The sequence below is a fragment of the Eutrigla gurnardus genome (assembly GCF_963514095.1).
Source record: "Eutrigla gurnardus genome assembly, chromosome: 16".
Taxonomy (NCBI): domain Eukaryota; kingdom Metazoa; phylum Chordata; class Actinopteri; order Perciformes; family Triglidae; genus Eutrigla; species Eutrigla gurnardus.
This window is the reverse complement of record NC_139927.1, coordinates 9456011-9474920: the sequence shown is the minus strand read 5'-3', so window position 1 is coordinate 9474920 and position 18910 is coordinate 9456011. Positions and strand designations below refer to the sequence as shown.

The 18910-nt window shown below is 41.7% G+C and overlaps 1 protein-coding gene across 1 annotated transcript; it reads left to right on the top strand.

The window, feature by feature from the left end:
* Nucleotides 1-210: 210 nt before the first annotated feature.
* Nucleotides 211-18572, top strand: LOC311026437 (utrophin-like). Its single transcript, XM_084030003.1, has 8 exons — nucleotides 211-294; nucleotides 2137-2202; nucleotides 9207-9368; nucleotides 11026-11263; nucleotides 13923-13998; nucleotides 14267-14350; nucleotides 16056-16081; nucleotides 17166-18572. Exons 2-8 carry the CDS (start codon nucleotides 2147-2149, stop codon nucleotides 17172-17174), a joined length of 651 nt encoding a protein of 216 aa, XP_083886129.1. The 5' UTR covers nucleotides 211-294; nucleotides 2137-2146; the 3' UTR covers nucleotides 17175-18572.
* The last annotated feature ends 338 nt before the right edge of the window (nucleotides 18573-18910 follow it).

Below are 18910 nucleotides of genomic sequence, written 5' to 3'. Positions count from 1 at the left end.
CCGGCAGCGGCTGTCAAAAACCATCCAACCGCTCCGTAGATCATCCCGCTCTCCTATTTCTCTCTCTAGGATCAACAGATTTGTTTCCTAGGTGATGTTGTGAAGGGCCATTAGGGTTGTTTGTATGAGCCAGCGAGCGTGTGCATGAGCCTGTGACTCTCCGTGTGTTAATGAGGTTGTGTGAGCATGCAGAATCTCATTCATCTCCATCACCCCATTCATTTCCAGGCTGTCCCAGTCACCTCAGCTCTCTCATGATGACACCCACTCCCGGATAGAGCAGTATGCCAGCAGGTACGCATCGCATTCCCCCAGTCATCATTTCATCGCCTCAGATTCCACAACACACACGCATAAAAAGACTTGCAAGCTGCATTTAAACGTCGCACATTTAAAAAGCTTCATCGTAGAATGAGAAATCCATTTTTAAAAGAGTAAAATAAATGGCGTCCAGTTGCATTTATATTTAAAATAGAATATAGTATGTTCCAATGAAATTCAATGAAATGAAAATGAGATCTAATGTAGCGCAATGTTTTGAGGAAACTGAAAGAAAAGTTGTTTCCCTTCGACTCCACAGCAAAGCTTCCAGACAATCATACAAATCCTACATTATTATTTATTAGTTGCTCCCGGCTCCCTCAAGAGAGATTTTTGCTGTTTATTCTTACAATGAAGCAAGTCTCAAGTTTTAGGTCAGAATCACAAACAAAGCAAATTCTCTCTATCTACTCAAAGAACCCTTTTACTTATTCAGGGACTATTTTTCCCTTCATTTAACTCTCATTCTGAAACCTATTTCACCATACAATAATGGACAAATGAGGGAAGAAAAAGATTCCCCTCAGACAGCACCAGAACAAGAACACAATCAGCAATATCTGGATTTCTGTCACGGCTTGCCAATCAGGTACAAATGAATGCTCCACAAAGGTCTTGGGTTACTTTAAATATGGGATCATTACTCTCAGCCGGAACTTTTTAATGTATACACGGTGGAAAACACAGCATCTCTAGATGTTAATGCAGTGGAAATATGCTGTTGTGGAATAATAAGTATTGCATTTATTACGTGTTAGGTGAAGGTACAATCGACAATGGTGCATATTACACTGTCGACCCTTGTGTGTCAGATGACTGTGAAAGTCTGCTTGATGAGTGAACTCATGCAGCCACTCACGCCTGATAGCTGTTGTCATCCGCCTCCTTCAAGCGGTCCTGCTGCGTACGACACACCCATGTACACAGCGTGTGACCTGCGGTTAATCATCACCAACATCACCCAGCCACTGCTCTGCTGCGCCGACATTGTAATTCCTCATGTTTGATGTCGAGATGCGTCTGATTATTAAGATCCCAAAAGTATCACAAATCCCATCTTGGCCCTTGAATGCATCTCTAATCAGGCCGAAGCCGATCCTCTCTGAACCTGATGAGGGCCACTTGTGGAAAAAACAGCTTTAATCATGAAAGGCTCTTCTGATGCAGCGCCGCTCTGTCTGGCCTGTAACCTTTCATTGGTCACACACCATTAACCTCCGCTCAGCGTTTTCTGCTCACATTGTTTTCTCAGCAGTGACACGGACACGAGTCCTTGTGAATTGCAATTTTAGAAAAGTGAAATATAGACGCTGACGTTGTAGATTGTGGCGTGGCTTAGAGATTTGCATGGGTAAAATAAACACAGTGATGAGGTCTCACCAGTGGAAACGACTTTAAATAACTTTATGATAAATTCCCCCATGAATATTCTGCCACGCTTCAATTTCAGCGGGAAGTTTAGCGTGTGGATTGTGTTCTTAATCTGCTGGACAAGCTGGCTGCCTCTCTGCTGCAGATAAAAAATACACACTTTCATCCGAGGAACCGGCCTCATTAGCATGGCTGCTTTGTCTGGATACAAGACCCCCACACACACATGCACACACACACGTCTCTGCTGCACATTGTGCACACATTACACTACAAAGTTGTATTCGGTTGTAACTTTGGGTCATTCTTCATTTAACCTGCTTGGAGACTACCGTCTTGATGTTTTGATTGCTGTGCTACTGTGGCGTTGAGGCCCGTATTTATTGGCATCGCTGTTCTGCATTTTCTGGAAGTTTCAGCCGCTAATGACTGTTTCTTTGTCAGGTTGGCCCAGATGGAGCGCTCCAACGGCTCCCTGCCCACAGACAGCAGCTCAGCCACAGGGAGCATGTAAGTCACTGCTGCTCTCACCTTTTTATACATTTCTACATTTCCTCCAAATACCGTTTCACAGGCCTTCTTTTTCATCTGCTGTACACATTCATACATGTTCATTAGTTCAAAAGTCAAGTCAAATATTGACCATTTTTGTTGCTATTTCATTTCATTATAACTCTGAGACATCTTCCTGTGCACTCACTACCAGGGGCAGGCCAAAGACCAGCCTCCCCTGCTTTCAGTGACTCAAAGCCAGCCAAAGAAATAACAAGGTGGCTTTCTACATTGCTGAAAAGAGGTCAAGAGCGAGTGTGTCAGAATAGACAGTAGTTTTGAGAGAGCAAAAGAAGGGAAGGGTGAGAGGGGGAAAGACGATGGGATGTGGTTGAATGCAGCTGGGAGGACAGGACTTGAGTGGACACGTAATGGATTAGAGTGCCAACAATGAGAAGTGAGAGTGATTGGTTTCAGGGTATCCGATAATAACCAGTTATCATTGATCAGAGGAGATGAGGACATGGCACTGAAGAAATCACTAAAAAGGGAGAAAGCCGATGAAGTGCAGGAGCTCTGAAGTTTCTGGAGTTAGCTCGTTGGTGTGTGTGAAGTCTTCTGTAGGATGGAGTTGGAGGATAGTATTTGTCCCTTTTCCCAAGTGAGATTCGAACCGGGGGAATGAAACCTGTGAGCTCATGGAGACCTCAGTGTCCAGAAACACACACACTCTTCTTGTCTCTGGAGGGAATCACTTTCTTTTCTGATAGCCTGCTTTGATAACACTCGATCACAACACATTGGAAATTAGCCACGTGGGAAATGAATTTGTGCATCAACCCATGAACAGATACAGAGAGGGTTTTTTTCTTTATTTAAAAAAAAAAAAAAAGTGTTTTCAGAAGTGTTGCAAAGTACCTGGAGAGTGCAGAGATTCCCTGTTTGGCTCCTATGGGAAAGAAAAAAACATTTCTTAATAAAGGAGTTTTACAGCAAGAGTGAAAAGGAACATGGGAAGACAGTTAAAAGTGGAGCATCAAGCTTCATTCTGTGATAGGTCACATCCCCTGCTGATTTTGCCTCCATCCTGTGGACTACTGCTCCCACACTTCTCCTTCATCCGAACTTGCCGTGTGGAGTTATAGAAACAGAAGGTGGTTGATTGAAGGCTCCCAAGAACTCTCTCTGCTTTTCACCTGATCAATCGAAGGACAGAAGGATAGAAAGACACAATGTGTAGGTGAGCAGGAGATGGTTTTATTTATTTTCCTCTCCGAGCTTTCGTAACGCCGTATCCCCATTCCATTTTACTCTTTTGTGCTTTGTAGTCTGGGTTTATTTAAGAGAAGAAGCCATTATCATCGCAAGCTTGGAAACAACATCGAAACTCTTGCACACACAAGTGCGTCGAGCGCTAATGAGGTGAGGGAGATGATGGTTTTAATGAAGGCTAATGGGTTTAACAGCGGAGGGAAAAACACCCACCAGGGCACATTTAGAACATAATCATAGTCCTTGTGCTTTCGCTCACTTTCACATCGGTGTCATTTCTGTAAGATTTGCATCCGGTTTTGCTGCAAAACAACAACAGCCGTGATGTAACTGGAGATTTAAGAGCCCAACAACTCAAGAAAAGGGAATTTACATGCCAATCACCAACAATACCATAAATAATGCGTTTGGAATGGAATTTACTTATCAGCATGGAGCACATAGTGTGCGTACTGCATATGTCATTTTAAAAAAGCCTCCGTTTTTTTTATCTAATGTGACTTTTTTTTTATAATGCAAGGTCTGAGGACACAATAAACTTTTATTTATTGCAAAAAATATTGACTAGACCTCAACGCCACAGTTGCAAAGCAATAAAAATCCCAAAGAAGGTCATCTCCAAGCAGGTAAATGAAGTATGACTGAAGTTATAGCCAAATACAACTTTATAAGTGTGCACAGTTTACAGCAGAGATAGTGAGTGTGTGGAGGCGCATGCGTCTGTGGGGGAAACATTTTTTTTTTTTCTGGTCATATATTCAGACAAAGCAGCCATGCTAATGAGGCCGGTTCCTCACATCAAAGTGTGTATTTCTGTTTACTCTGTAACTCAGAGGCAGCAGAGTTGTACAGTCATCGTTTCAGCCCGCTTGGTTTCCTCAAGATAATTTTACATTTGTATTAATGCACATTCGAGGTATATGCAAATCGGCTGTTATAAATGTGATAACGCTCACTCAAACGGCAACGTGCTGCAATAAAATGTCGTTCACATTATTCTGTAGCCCTTTTTTTGTATACACCAAAGTGTCCATGGAGTCCTAAGAAAGCCACTATATTGATACCACTCAAGTAAACCAGCCCACTCAGCCATATCTCTTGAGAGGAGGCTGTGCATTGTGTTGTCAGATTCCTCAGTCCATCCTCTTCCTTTTTAATGCCTTTGCTTCGCAGTGGTTGATTGTCTTGCCTCTCTTTTTGTAAGATTTATTATTTTTTCCGCCTAGAGCTGATTTCAACCCAAGCCTCTTTGTCTATCGCACCGCTCCATCTGGCTGTTTGTGTGGACGACACAAACAGCAACCCACACACACACACACACACACACACACACACACACACACACACACACACACGTTCTCTTACAAAAATGATCCCTGTGACACAATGGTAGAAGGTGCCTTCTTGGCAGCGTTGGAGCTTATGAAAACATGCATAGCGTAACATGGATGACTGCGTTTGCCAATTACATGCATGTTTGGCTCTTGGCTCGTATTTTCTGATCGTTCAAAGCCGGCAAACACGGATTTGGACTTGCTGCCAGTTGTGCAGCGATATCAATAATTAGTATATATGTATATTAGTGTGTGTGTGTGTGTGTTAGAGAGAGAACTCTAGAGATAACGTGTGTGTGTGTGCCAGTGGTTTCAATGCTTGTGTCATTTTTGTCCTGCATTGCTTTTATCTAAAAGGGAATCCTTAATTAGGAAGTCAGTGGTGCCTATTTTCTCTGACCTCGAGCCAAAGCGCGACGTTGTCATCGACGCCTCGGGACGTCACAGAGGAGCGAGACTCCCTGCTTCGCCTGGCTTTTTTTTTTCGTTTGGTTATCTCTCGCTTTCCAGTCTTTCCCCCAGTGCTGGCCCTTTTTTCCTTGTCTTTTGATATTCTGCCCTTTTATTCCTGTCCCTCTCCCTTTTAATTTCTCCAGCCCTATTCTTTTCATCACCTCCTTTCATCATGCCCTGTCCTCCCCTCTTTCTGGTCCTCGCCTTTCATCATTTTTTAGTTGTAGTCTACTCTGTGTTTTACCTTTGGGCCCAGGCGATTAAACACTACGCACAGAGCTAAACAGTTAAGACTTCATTGACGCACTGCATCTTAAACAACACACCTGGACTTAACTGTGACGTCCCACAGAAAGTGAGGTTTTATATCCCACCGGAGGGGAGGAATGAGAGATTTGTCTTTATCTCTCTCTTTCTCTGAGCTCATTCTAGGCAGCTGATGGGGCTTTTCAATTTGAGAGGAACTGCTTGTGCTTTGTAATATTTTAGCTGAGCATCAGGCCCAGATACTATTGTTTTTGGATAAAAAAAGACTGTAAAAATACCCTCAGCCAAGTCCCGACTCGCCCTCACCGAGCACCACGCTCATATTCACAATGCATTGCAGCTATTAGCCTCGGAATTCATCCCCATTATTCACATTTTATTCTTCTTCCACACTGATGCTCCCTTCCTCCATTATCTCTCTCTTCTCTGTGTTCCTTCCTCTTCAACCACTGCCCGAGCCTCCAGTCCTTTTTAATTCACTTCCTCCTTTCCCCCAGCATTCAGGTGGTTTGTGAGCCAGCTCCGTCTCCCATAGTGCCCGTTTCTACTAGTAATGATACCTTTCCCCTGTCCTCATGGGTCCTGCTGCCGGCCAATATGTCCTGCTGCAGTCAGAGACCTGACTAATTGGACCCCCGTCCCCTAAACCCAGCAGACAACAATGCCACCAATTGTCAATTCAATTTTATTTATAGTGGATGACACTATAACAAAAGCTATCTCAGGACACTTTTCACATAGAGCAGGACTAGAGCACGCTCATGATTTTCAAAGTCCCTACATCACCCGAGAGCAAGCGGGACAGTGGCGAGAAAAGACTGTCTTATCAGATTTAACTTAAGGCTGACATCTCAAGCAGACCAGGCTCTTCGGTTTCATCTGCGTCTGGTCCAGTTTGTCTACAGGGACTTCTTCATCGTCCATATCTCTCTTTTCAAAACATGCATATTCTTCAAATAGAAACGTGTGTTGCTGCAGTGTGGAATTTGACATCTTTTTCTCATTGATCAGTAATTCAGCAGTTTTAGCATGCCTTCACTCTCCACGTAGGAGTGAAATTAATGGGTGACTCATAATAAACTCTGTGCATCTGATGGAAGTTTCTGTTAAAGTTTTCAGAAATACTATAAAAGTTACATTTGTAGAAGAAAAAAGGCAAGTAAGAGCTACTGGTTCCAGGAGATAAAGGCAGTGGAATGCACATTTATTTAATTGAGCGTGGCCAAGGTCTGTGTTTGGAAAGTTTAATTCAAGTCTCTTTCATCATTTGTTCTTTCATTTTCATGAAATATGAAAAAGTTGAACTGGACACAAATCCTGTTCTTCAAGAAAAGAACCCTCTAAACATGTGCTTGAAATGATAAAAAACCTTTTCTCTTCACTGTACATGGCAGTCTGCTGGCTCAGCACATTGTTCCTCTTGTGTTAAAAGAGGTGAAGGCCTCATTCTGTGTAGCTTTCATTAGCCGTCCATTTGCCCCAGTCCTTGGCCATGAAATACTGTAATTACTGTCATCTCCGGGCAAGAAAAAGCTTCCTCTTCGCAACCTCTCGTATTATTCACGTGGCGATAATAGCATTCGGAATATTTTCCGAGTACTCATTGATTCGCCCCCGTGGGGACATTCAAGTGTGTATTGTGTAAAACCTTAGACGTTTCAGTTTGCCAGCTTGCTCTCCAGAGCGTATTTGATTAACTTACTCATTATAGCTGGGATTATGCACTCAGTTATGTCCCGGCCTTGATAAGATTCTGTGAACCAAGTTTATAGCAAGTCGCTGCTTATTTAAAAAGGTGCCAAGAGTTCTTGCCTGGATGTCACTGATTGAGGTGTGGCTGCAAGAACAGCACTGTTTCCAGCTCACAGGGTCAGAGAGTATTGATGGGAAGTTATGCATGAAAAGGAAGTTGCATCCTATACTAAACTACCTGCCTTTAGATTCGTCTAAAAGTTTTACACCTTTTTAAGAGCAAAGAGTGATTCATTATCCATCACTTAGAGGTAATTCCATTGTATTACAATCTGGATAACCATTCCTTAACGGTTAAAGTACCTTTGTGCCCTGAGTTAGTTGCTGTTATATGGAAATCTGGAGATCTGATGGGATTTAATCAAGAATCCAGGTTGGATATTCGGGCTGTTGGAATGAACTTCGGGAATCGAATATAACTTGAATAGTAAAAAAAAATCAGTACTATGGTAATGGCAACATATTTATTGGTAATGTTTTTGGAACGCCCTCTAGTGGACAGGAAGTAAAACAACCACATTGCCCATAATGGCATTGGCAACTTACACATAAGCCTGTGTAGTGAAGTTAATATTTATAATAGGCTCAATTTGAGCATTAACTATTATTACAAATATTATTTCAATATTGATGAAAAAATATGTAATGAAATTAGTATTATAGAGGAAAATTGACAGCTCTATTGGGCATACATAGTTTTTCAGTGCAATGATGGATTCATAATAACATTTCAGGTTTGCTGCCACTTTCAAATGATAACGTTTTGATAGTCTGGTCAAATTGTTGGTCTATTTATTGCTGAACGCCTGTTTCTTACACTGTTGATGTCACAATGTCACCTTGCCTTTCTACTGATGGAAACAATGGCCGAAGCTGCAAAAATATCTGTATATATTATGCTAGCAGACCATATGTCTAAAATATATTTGCTCTTACACAACCGCAGGATGTTAATGTCACAGAATGACAGCCTCGGTGCTCCTCCATATTTGGACACGCTGGAATCTAGAAGGAAGTCAGCGGTGGAGAGAGAGCCAAACATGGAGTCACCATGCCACTAAACTTTTTCAGCCGAACTGCATTTCAAACTGTCAAACTGGCTCTAGAAATTACAGTCACTCAAGCAATGCAAAAGATTTTTAAATAATAGTCTGTCATCTTTTTTTGTGCTCGGGTGATTGTCAGGTTTTAGTCTTCAAGGCTCAGATTGTGTCTCAAAATGAAGGTGACAGCTAAGCTTTGGCAAGACCTGCCACCTCCTTTCAGCTCACCGAGACAGCAGATACACAACGGCAGCCTTCTCCCCCTCCGATATCTTTCCATCCGTCTGAAAGCTTCTTCTCTTCTCTGCTCCCTCCATCTTCTCGCGGCCCTCCCTTCTTCCTGTTATCAGATAGAGAGAGACTGACACATCTGTGTTCCACCAGGGATTGTGGAGCTTGTAGCGTAGCAGGCCCACAATAGCCGAGGATGTTATATATCAAAGCAGCGGCCACAATCTTTGTTTGGATTAGTTTCTTTGTATTTACAGTAAGCTGACTGTTTTTTTGCCCCCTGACCTTTTTATTCTTGAGCGAAGACAATTAAACGTGGCAAAGTAAAAGTAAACTTCCCCAGCTGTAATCTGTAAATGAAGAATATCCATTTAGATGAAACGACATTAAGTCGTTATTGATTTAGTAGCAGACAGACAGTCATTAGAAAAACAGAGAGACTTTTAATTGTTGTAATTAGGGACTGTAAATGATCAGAATGAAGTTTGTATTCTTGGAGTTTACAAGCATCTGCATTTTATTGTCATACATAGTTCCAGTGTTTTTTGGCGTTTGCTTGAAATCACTCTTCTTCTGCAGTTTTTTGGCGAGAACAGAAGGTGAATTGAGCCGACTCAAGGTGACAGGATATCTGGGCTATACTCACCAACGTGACTCTTCACTTCCACAGGGACGACGAACATGCCCTGATCCTGCAGTACTGTCAGACCCTGGGAGGGGAGGTCTCGCCTTGCAGTCAGCCCCAGAGTCCTGCCCAGATCCTGCAGGCCGTGGAGAGGGAGGAACGAGGCGAGCTGGAGCGGATCATCGCTCGTCTGGAGGAGGAGCAGAGGTAAGGCAGTAGGAGAGAGAATCCAAGCGGGAGAAGAGATTGTTTAAGACATCAAAATGTAGGGAAAATATCGTGTGTGTGGACCAAGATCAATCCGAAGTTGTTAATATCAAAAGTATCGTAAAGTTTATTTTATGTACACTGAAAAAAACACTCCAGTGCACAATACATAACGATCCACACACACTTCCCGTAGCTCCGGTCCGTCCCAGAAGCCAAGCCCTTCCCCGGTTTGATTAGTAAATGGAGACGGCTTAGGGACGGAGTCGGTCTGCGATCTATTGTTGTAGTGGTGCGTTTGCACAGCCAGTGGAGTGATTTAACACTGATTACGCACATACACAGGCACTCAGGGAGAGCGAGGAGGAGGAGAGAGAGAGCTTTACAGCCGGGCTCATAAATGCCAACTCAAGTAGAGCACGGCAGCTTATGGTTCTGCACTGAGAGGGAGGAGAGGAGGGAGGGAAGTGAGAGGGTTGGTGGGGGGTCCTTTGTGTTTCTATATCCAATAGTGTTTCACTGAGAAAGCAGAGGTAGACATGACTGTGGTATTTAAGTGTGACACCACTGTTCAGGAAGGAGCTTTAATGCTCTGTTGAGAGTCTTTCATTGGTAATAATAATAATGTTTCACCATATTTGTTAGTTTGTGATAATTATTTAATCAAAGGAACAAAAGAGAGAAGCTTTCCAGGGCGAGCAGCTGCTGCATAACAAAAAGGCATAGCATTGATATGTATATGTGTGTGTATATATATATATATATATATATTTTTTTTTTTTCCATAAATCACGGCAAACATAATACATATGTTTGCCATGAATTATGTACAAATTTAAATAAAATATATTTAATAACATTAAAGCCCAGCTCTCAGGAACATAAGTCCTCTGATCTATTTATACGTAACAAGTCTCCCAGGAATACAACCCTGTCAAGTTAATGGTTACACATGGCTACAAGTTTTACTTCTTCACAAGCATGTGAAATATATAATAACATTAAAAGAGGGAATACAAATGCACACGTACCTGCATAAACTACACAAATACATATTAATACTTATTTATTTATTTGTTTATTTCGGGCATGTACATTAAATCATCATCACACATTTTGCTCACACAGTAAACTTGAATACACATGGCCTTTCTTTTCCCCGCCCCCATTACCCAGGGGGGAAAAGAAAGAAAAAAAAATAATAGTAATAATAAAATTTAAAAATAAATAAATAAAATAAAATAAATAATAAAATAAAAAATAGAAAGTAAAAAAAGAACAAAGAATAAAAAATAAAAAAAATAAATAAAAATAAATAAAAAATCTTATTTATTCATACATCATACGGTACATAAACATTTTTTTTTACAAATACTGAAAACCATTCCCAGGTAAGATAGTTAAATGCTGCATATACATTAATGCATCAGTAGTATTGATCCAACCATAATATATATAATAGTATATCACTCACAGGGGGCCATTTTTCTACTTCTGATATTTACATTACATTGGCAATAACTGATGAGGCCTCATTTTACTTGTAATGGTGTATTTTTGCATTGTGGTCTTGTAGCTTTTACTTACTTACTTATGAATCCTTCTTCGGCCTTCGATATAACGGGTAGGTGTTGTTTTTCTAACTCTTCTCTCCCAGGACCCTCCAGAGGGAGTATGAGCAGCTTAAGGAGCAACATGGCCAGCGAGGGGCCCTCCCCGGAAGCCCCTGGGATTCGGAGGGTCCGTTTCCCCATCCTGATGAGGCCGATCTCCTAGCTGAAGCCAAGCTGCTCCGACAGCACAAGGGCCGGCTGGAGGCCCGCATGCATATCCTGGAGGAACACAACAAACAGCTGGAGTCTCAGCTCCACCGCCTCCGACAGCTACTGCACCAGGTAACGGAACGCTTGCACCAGTCTGGAGGGCGGATTGATCCCAATCAGCCACGGGTTATGGCTGAGAGGAGACAGTATAGACATATGTTACAAAGATAGGGAGTCGTGCTGTTGTGGACTTTTCCCTGACAACAACGGCGGACACTGAAATGGATTCTAACTGCAGCTGTGAAGAGGCCATTTGCAGAAAGAACGGCTGTAGTTTGGGGGCTTAGAAAACATAAATATTGTAAGTTGTTTACTAATGGAAAAGGACTTCAAACCTGAAGTAGCCTAATCACAGTTAGTTGATCTGAAAGCAATTGTTAGCATTTGTCAGCTTTAAAAAGCTTCAATGTGTGCTTTAAAAGTACCATGAGACAACACAGTTTTTTTACTCAGGGTTTTGCTGACATTCTTTAAAATAAGTGAAATCTATATATTTCTTCCAGAGGAGATGTGATTAGGAACTGTCATGAAGTTGTCTTTTCTTTTAGTTCATTAGGTTTACTGTTGGGGAGCAGCGAGCACAGTTCAGTGAAACAACAAACTCATTTAAAAAGTGCAACGCTGATACAAAATGCCTCCAATAAATTAAAGGATTTTTTTCCAGAAGAAGTGACTCAAATAAATCATCAACATAAATATGTACTTGTGAACCTACCAACCCGCGTAGGCTTCCACACGTTTGTACTTAAACGTGCTTACCCATTCAGTTTCATTCATTCCATTTATTTTTAATACGTCGTGCCTGTGAATAACAAAACATGTTCATTAACTCGGATTAGATCCTAATCACATCATTACCATTCCACTCAGGAGTCCAGCGTTCGTTTCCAGTCTATATATCAATAACTTCCCGATCTAATTGAATTGCTTCACTGAGCTGGGATTGTTTGTGCCAAAGAAAGAGAAAAGCACAATCCTCAAGCCAAACAAACAAATCAGATTGAGCAAACACAGGAGCGACGTATTGGCTCTCCGGTAGCCGCGAAGCTATGAAGCCACAGTAATAACTCACCACCAATATGGCCCGGGGAAGGCAGCTGATGTGACTCGGCAGATTTTTAATGGATGAAGATTAACATTTCCATGGGTGAAAAAGGGTTTGTGCACCCATCCCTCACCATGCTGGAGATTCTCATTTTATACTGTAGATTTGTCGTAGAAATACACTTTTCTAAGTACAAGTCCTGAATCTTGACAAGTAAAAGTACCCTTATCAGTATTATATTATCATGTACTGTTATTGGATTACTATTACTGATATATTTTCTTAGATTCTCTGTATAAATAACTGTCAAATACATGTAGTGGAGTAAAGTATAAATATGTAAGTCCTTTAAAATTGTACCAAAGTACAATTCTGACTTACTGCATGTTGTGCCAGTCATTATGTATTTTGTATACAGTAAACTGATTCTGTCTTCAGTTCAGCATGAGTTTTCGCCGCCTGTGACGTGAATCCGATACTGATTCTGAAATGCAAATAAAGCGCAAACATTTATGGCACGCACAACTACCTACTTGCACCTCCCCACCCCACACACACACACACACACACACACACACACACACACACACACAGTAATAACAACTTCTGTTTTCTGACATTTAAGTCCCCGGAGTCCTGATGTACGTCAACATGTCTTTCCATCAAATGCAGCATTACTGCCAAGCTGCAGAATAATAAACCCACCCACTGAATTCACAGTCCCAAAGCCTGGCCGAAGCCCTGACCTGAGCTATTCTCAGACAAGCCTCAAGACAGCGGCTGTGCTCCAGAGACGTTTCCAACATGTTAGCCTTTACTAACGCCGGGGGCACCGGGAGACGAAGGAGAAGAAAAAGTAAAGGGGGGCGACGAGGGAGGGGAGGGAGGCTACATTGATTCGGTTTCCTGCAGCTGAGAAGCTGAAGGGAGTGTGAGAGTCTGCCGTAAATGTCACCAGACATCAAGCGCTCTCCTCTGTGCAACAGAGCGTGTTCTCACCAATTGATCAACTGTCCACACTACTTTATTTACGCCATCCTAATCTCTAATTGATCGATCGAGATACTGTTTTGTTATGTTTTTCTGGAGTAAGTGGGCTTTTTTTTTTTACTGTCATTGTGTTTTATGTTTGTTGGTTTTCACAAATTGCTTTTTTTTAACCAGTCCTGACTCAAATCATTATGTTAATTATAAAGGAGGAAAATCATCAGTGAACAGGCCACGCTTGCACTGAACTCTTTTTTTTTTTGCTTTAAATTATGAACCCGCCACAGAAAATTACTTTTTAACGATTTCACTTTTGTCATCGTATCTGAACCAAGAGAACAGTGAGTCTGTCTCAGACGAGACCCGGTCGCAAACAGCAAATAGATAAACCTCCAGACGTGTTAGACAGGACAGATACACGTCTCCTCCCTAGTACTTCAGATGTGAACACTTTGATTTCCAAAATCCAAATGTCCTGCATGTTGAACTCGAGTCGGGACGTCGACAGAGGCATGCTTATGAGAAATGTTGTTCTACACAACAACAGCCTCATTGTGCCCTCCGGTATTCCCTTGTCTCCTACTGGCGCTGTGAAGCACGGCTAATTTTGATGTTGTCAAGTGGAATAATTACATTATAATAATGGAGTTTCCTTTTTTTCCACTCCCCTCTCTCTCTCTCTCTCTCTCTCTCTCTCAGCCGGAGATGGACTCGAGGGTAAACGGAGTGGCCTCTCCAACTGTGCAAGATCGAGGGCCACTTACTGAAAACTCAGGTGAGACATTGAAGCTCAAACAGACTTCTGTACACTCGGCTACAAACACTCACAATACCGTTGCTCTTGATATATGAAGACAAGGACAGGATGTGGCAGGAGCTACATTTTACAGCATGTAGTCGGTACGCTGAATGTTGCTTTCAGGCGGTTTCAAATGGAAACTTGTTGCTCACTGTGGTGACCACCATGTTGAAGGGTCTGTGGTAACTGAAATTCAATATATATATGTGTGTGTGTGTGTGTTTGTGTGTGTGTGTGTGTTCAGATGAGCTGCTGGACTCCCATCACAGCAGCTCTGACCTGGCAGATGTAATGGAGCAGATTAACAACTCCTTCCCTGCATGTAGTCGTAAGTTTCCCACTCCTCCCTGTGACTTCTCGGCCTCTGAAGGCTGTTTGTGTTTTGCCACACGGACGCTGGTCAGCAGAAAAGTAGTGCTCAGTTTAACTGTTCATACTTTTTCCCTCAGAAAATCAGAAAATAAATGTGTAAAATGTGTGAATTAACCAACATTTTTCTGAACTACAATTTCCTCAAATTCAACACAACACCTTCAAATCACTTGTTCATCTTTGATCAACAGTCCAACACCCAAATATATTCTTTTTTTTTAAGCATATGACAAAGAAAAGTGGCAAATCCTTTGAAAAAGTTTGAGATAGTTATTGTTTGGCATGAAACATAGATATTTTGGCTTGAAACATAACTGAGATGATAAATCATTAATGAAAATAGTGGCTAACCCTAATTTCACGGCTGGGTGATATGGGGAAAATAAATGATCATGATGTTATTGAGGGTTGGCTTTCACAAAGCAGGAAATTTGATTTTTGATAAGTAATAATCAGACATAATGAAGTGGGTCAAGGAAAAATAACACAACAGGCGGCAGAACAGTTTTGTAAGTTCAGAAAATGATCAGTTTACAGTAATGTAACATTTTAAACCATATGGAGATATCCATAAACCAGTCTATATAATAATATCAACATATTGACCAGTTGTGACTAATTTCCTGTCAATTAATTGATTTAATAGACCTATTGTTACAGTAAAAAAAGTGTCTAATTTAAGCTTAAATATTAACAGCTGTTATCTTACCCTTTATACGTTATTATTATTAAGTAAAACATATTTTGCAGGTCTATGATCTACAAATCAGAACGTCGTTTGTTTTGTTTATCCGTCTACTTTTCACATCTCGCCCCAAGGCGTTGTGATATGAAATAGAACCAGGAAATTGAGGCTGTGGAGGAACGGTGCTTCTGTCCTGATTCAATCAGCATAATCAGAATCATTTCATTTTGACTCCTCGTCCTCCTCCTAATTGTCTTTCCTCTCATTGCTTTCCCTGTCTTCCCCGTCCTCTTTCCCCTCCTCACATACGGCTGCTCTGCATCTGTTTTCCCTTTGTTTACCTCACGCATCGATTCCACTCTGTTTGTGGGTGGTGTGTGTATGAATTAGTGTGTGTGGGCGCCGTGGGTTGTCGTGTGTAAATGATGGCAGCCGGAGCAGCTGTGCTCTTATTTGTAGTCATGAATTCGAAAAGGTCGTGTCCATGATATATGGAGTGTGCTTTATCTAGAAGTGTGATCATGGTTTGTGGAGTTCACGCTGGTTCCTCTGCATTGTGGACTGGACTTGATGCAGTTTCTCACATAGATTTTAGCCTCAAGGTTTTTTCTTTGCTATTTGATATGATCAGGAAAACCCTCGGACACTCATTACTCTTTATAACAAGAGTTTGAAAGGATATCCATCTCTGGGAATGTTAATCAAATAGAAAAATAAACAAAAAATAAAAGGTTGGGATAGCGAGTTAGAGCTCATTGACTTCTAATTGCATTCGAACAATTCGACTCAAAACTCCTACGAGGGCTTTAGTTAAAAATCCATTCTAATCCGGCAGAGTAGACGCTCCGGCATTATTAGCTTTTGGTGACTCCACAGCTCCGAGGCAGCGCGTGATTATGTTCGAGGCCGAACATTTAATGTAGATGAACTTCAAGTGTTAAACTGCTCTATTGTCTCTTTGCTTTGTCTTCCACAGCCTCGAGCCTCTCGTCACGACCCCAGGTAAGACCACCTTCTATAAACTCTGTATCTGTGGCTTGTATGGAAGGTACTACCCCGCGTTCCTGGGTGTGTGTTTTTTTAAATGATAGGCAAAGGATAGAGAACATTGAGCAAGGCTACGTTTGAGATGGTAATTCCAGCTGCCGCCACAAAAGTATTCCCCTCCACACAGCCTTCACCTGCCTCAGCCGGCCACATTTGGTGGCCTGTGAGAAAGAGACGACTAATGGATCCCTCCAGAGTGCCATTAGCTCCTCTCATTCCCTCAGTCTGAAGCCAAGGTGCATTTTGGGACAGAGGCGCTGTGAACACTTCTGCCACTGACCTCTTCCCTGTTTTTTACCCCGCTCTGGTGCCTCTCCGCTCACACCGTTCTGTACTTTCCCTTCACTGTGCTTTTAAACATTTTGTCTCTTCGCTCTCAGCTTATTCATTTTAAGTGCCACTTAAGTGCTTATTTGCTATTTATCCATTTGTGGTGTCCGTCGCAAAACTTCCACATCAATGTCTTCTTCCCTCTGCGATGACCATTACCCTTCAAATTTTGGCTTTCAGCTTTTTTTTTCACCTTTAAATTGAATTGACGTCAACTTCATCGTGACTCTTATAAAGCCTGCGATACACAATTTGTATTCCGTACCCTCAGGAAATGAAGGGAACCAAACTTCTTCCAACCCCCGAGTCTATTTTTACCGGTATTTCACTTTATTCTGTTTCCCTTTTTTTCCATTGTCCTTGGCAGACACTGTGCCATACACATTCTGTTGGTTTCCATGCATGGGCGAATAGGTTTGAGTGCCTAATTCCATTTCAGAGAAGACAGGTTTTGTGAAATCTTCCCTTCGTCATCCCCCCCCCTCACACCGAGCTCCTAATGGACTGTGTCTGACTGGAGGGGCCGAGTCCACCGGCTTTCAGACCCGATTACTTTGTTTGCACCTCTGATATTTCCACACAGCGATGTTTTGATGAAGAGAAATGAGGCGGGTTTAAAAGCTAACTTTCAGCAGCAGTTTTAAGAGGCGTCATCTTTGACGTCGGATCCGACGCGATGATTCCATGTTTGTGTTTCTTGGTTTTGCAGGTGATGTGAGGACAGTCACCACAGAGGACGGCGTGCTTGTGAGCGTGCACAGTAAGCGTTGAAGGAGACCGAACCATTCCCAAACAAACAATCCCCCCCCCCGATCCTAAATCCCAAAGACGCACAGGACCAGACAACTTAACTCATTTTACCACCTTGTCTTGTACTATGCAAACTGTATATTTTATGAACTGTAGATTGTACCTGAACTTCGTTCAACATTTGTCAGTGATTTCTTTAGATATGCAAATTAGTATATGGACACGGGGCTTTGTAAAGTCAAATATGCTTTCTTTTCAGAGGGTGGTTTGAGATTTGTGTTTCCTTCTTGTTAAATTTTGCCCTCACTGGGAATTAAACTGTTACATAATTATTATTTTTTTGTCATTCCACTGCTTTGTACCATCCAGCCCAGCCCAGTTTATTTGTCAACGGAAGTAGCCACAGGTTTCCACGCTTGGGAGCATGCACAGTTCCTGAGTAACAACATCTCGTGGCCGAAAAAAGACTATTATTTTTGAAGACTGTCACTGTTCAAGCGTCTGTTTTGTTATGTTTAGGTCTATCTCGTAGCATGCTCGATGTCAAGTTCCCCTTTAAAGCGTTGAAATGCCGGCAGATTTTGAGTCGACTGCGATTTGTTAATGTAAACTTTACCCCTTCTGTGCCTATACAGTTTGTCATTCCACACGTGGAAGACAGAGACCAGAGTTGAGAGAGGGTTTGTGTATAAAGAGAGGCGTTTTGGAGAATAAAGATTTAAATCTAAAGTTGTTCTGAATTTGGGTTTGTAAGAGGCCTGCCGTCATTATGTAAATTTTTTTCTTTTTCAAACAAAAAAAAAAGATATATGTTCAGAAATCAGAGGAAAGCCATGATTGCCTTGCTACCTCAGACTCATAGACAGTTTTGTTTTTGTGGTTTGTAAACTTGTTTGAAACAGTTGTGGTCATTTACAGAACAAGAACAACCTTGTTAAGCATTCTAATCTCTAGCTTACTGTATTGGTGTACACTGCAATGAGGAGATACCAAGTAAAAAAAAAAAAGAAGTTACTATTACTGTACCACAATGGGTCTGTGGCCTGCTGAAGCTCGCCGTGCGGTTATGATGAGTTTAACTTTATCTGTTGTTGGTTTTTCCACTGGCCTTCTAGCACTGGTCCCTCACTGCGTTATGTTGTTGTGCTATATGCTATCCTGTAAAACTTGTGTGACTGGACAACACTACTATAAACTCCTCTGACTGTAGACTATTGACGATGTTGCTGATGATTTTAATGATTCCAATCATGATGAACAGTATCGTGGCAGAACTGTGTCGCTTCTCCTGAGGTATGTAAAATAGAATGACCACACTACGTGTAATATGGCTACGTTTTATTCTAAATAAAATTTTTATAACAAGCACGCGTCCCCTCTGCTGTTATTTCTTTCGTTAACTTGCTTAACTCCATTTAATTGCTGGGCCTGTATTGTTAAATTAAGTCGGTAAATACTTAAAGGTAATATAGATGAATCACTTAACACTGATCAGAAATTCTCCCTGCTTGTTAAGAGTGTTTTCTTACGCGGCACTCGCCTTGCATTTAAAAGCATTTCATACACCCACACCTGCTTTTGAGGAGCCTAATTACTGCCAACTCATCTGTGTCATGCAGCCAGGATCGTAGCAAGTATTTATCAAAGGAATTGATCATGCAGTGAGAGGTTGTATCATTATTCCATGTTTGCAGGGAGCATGCT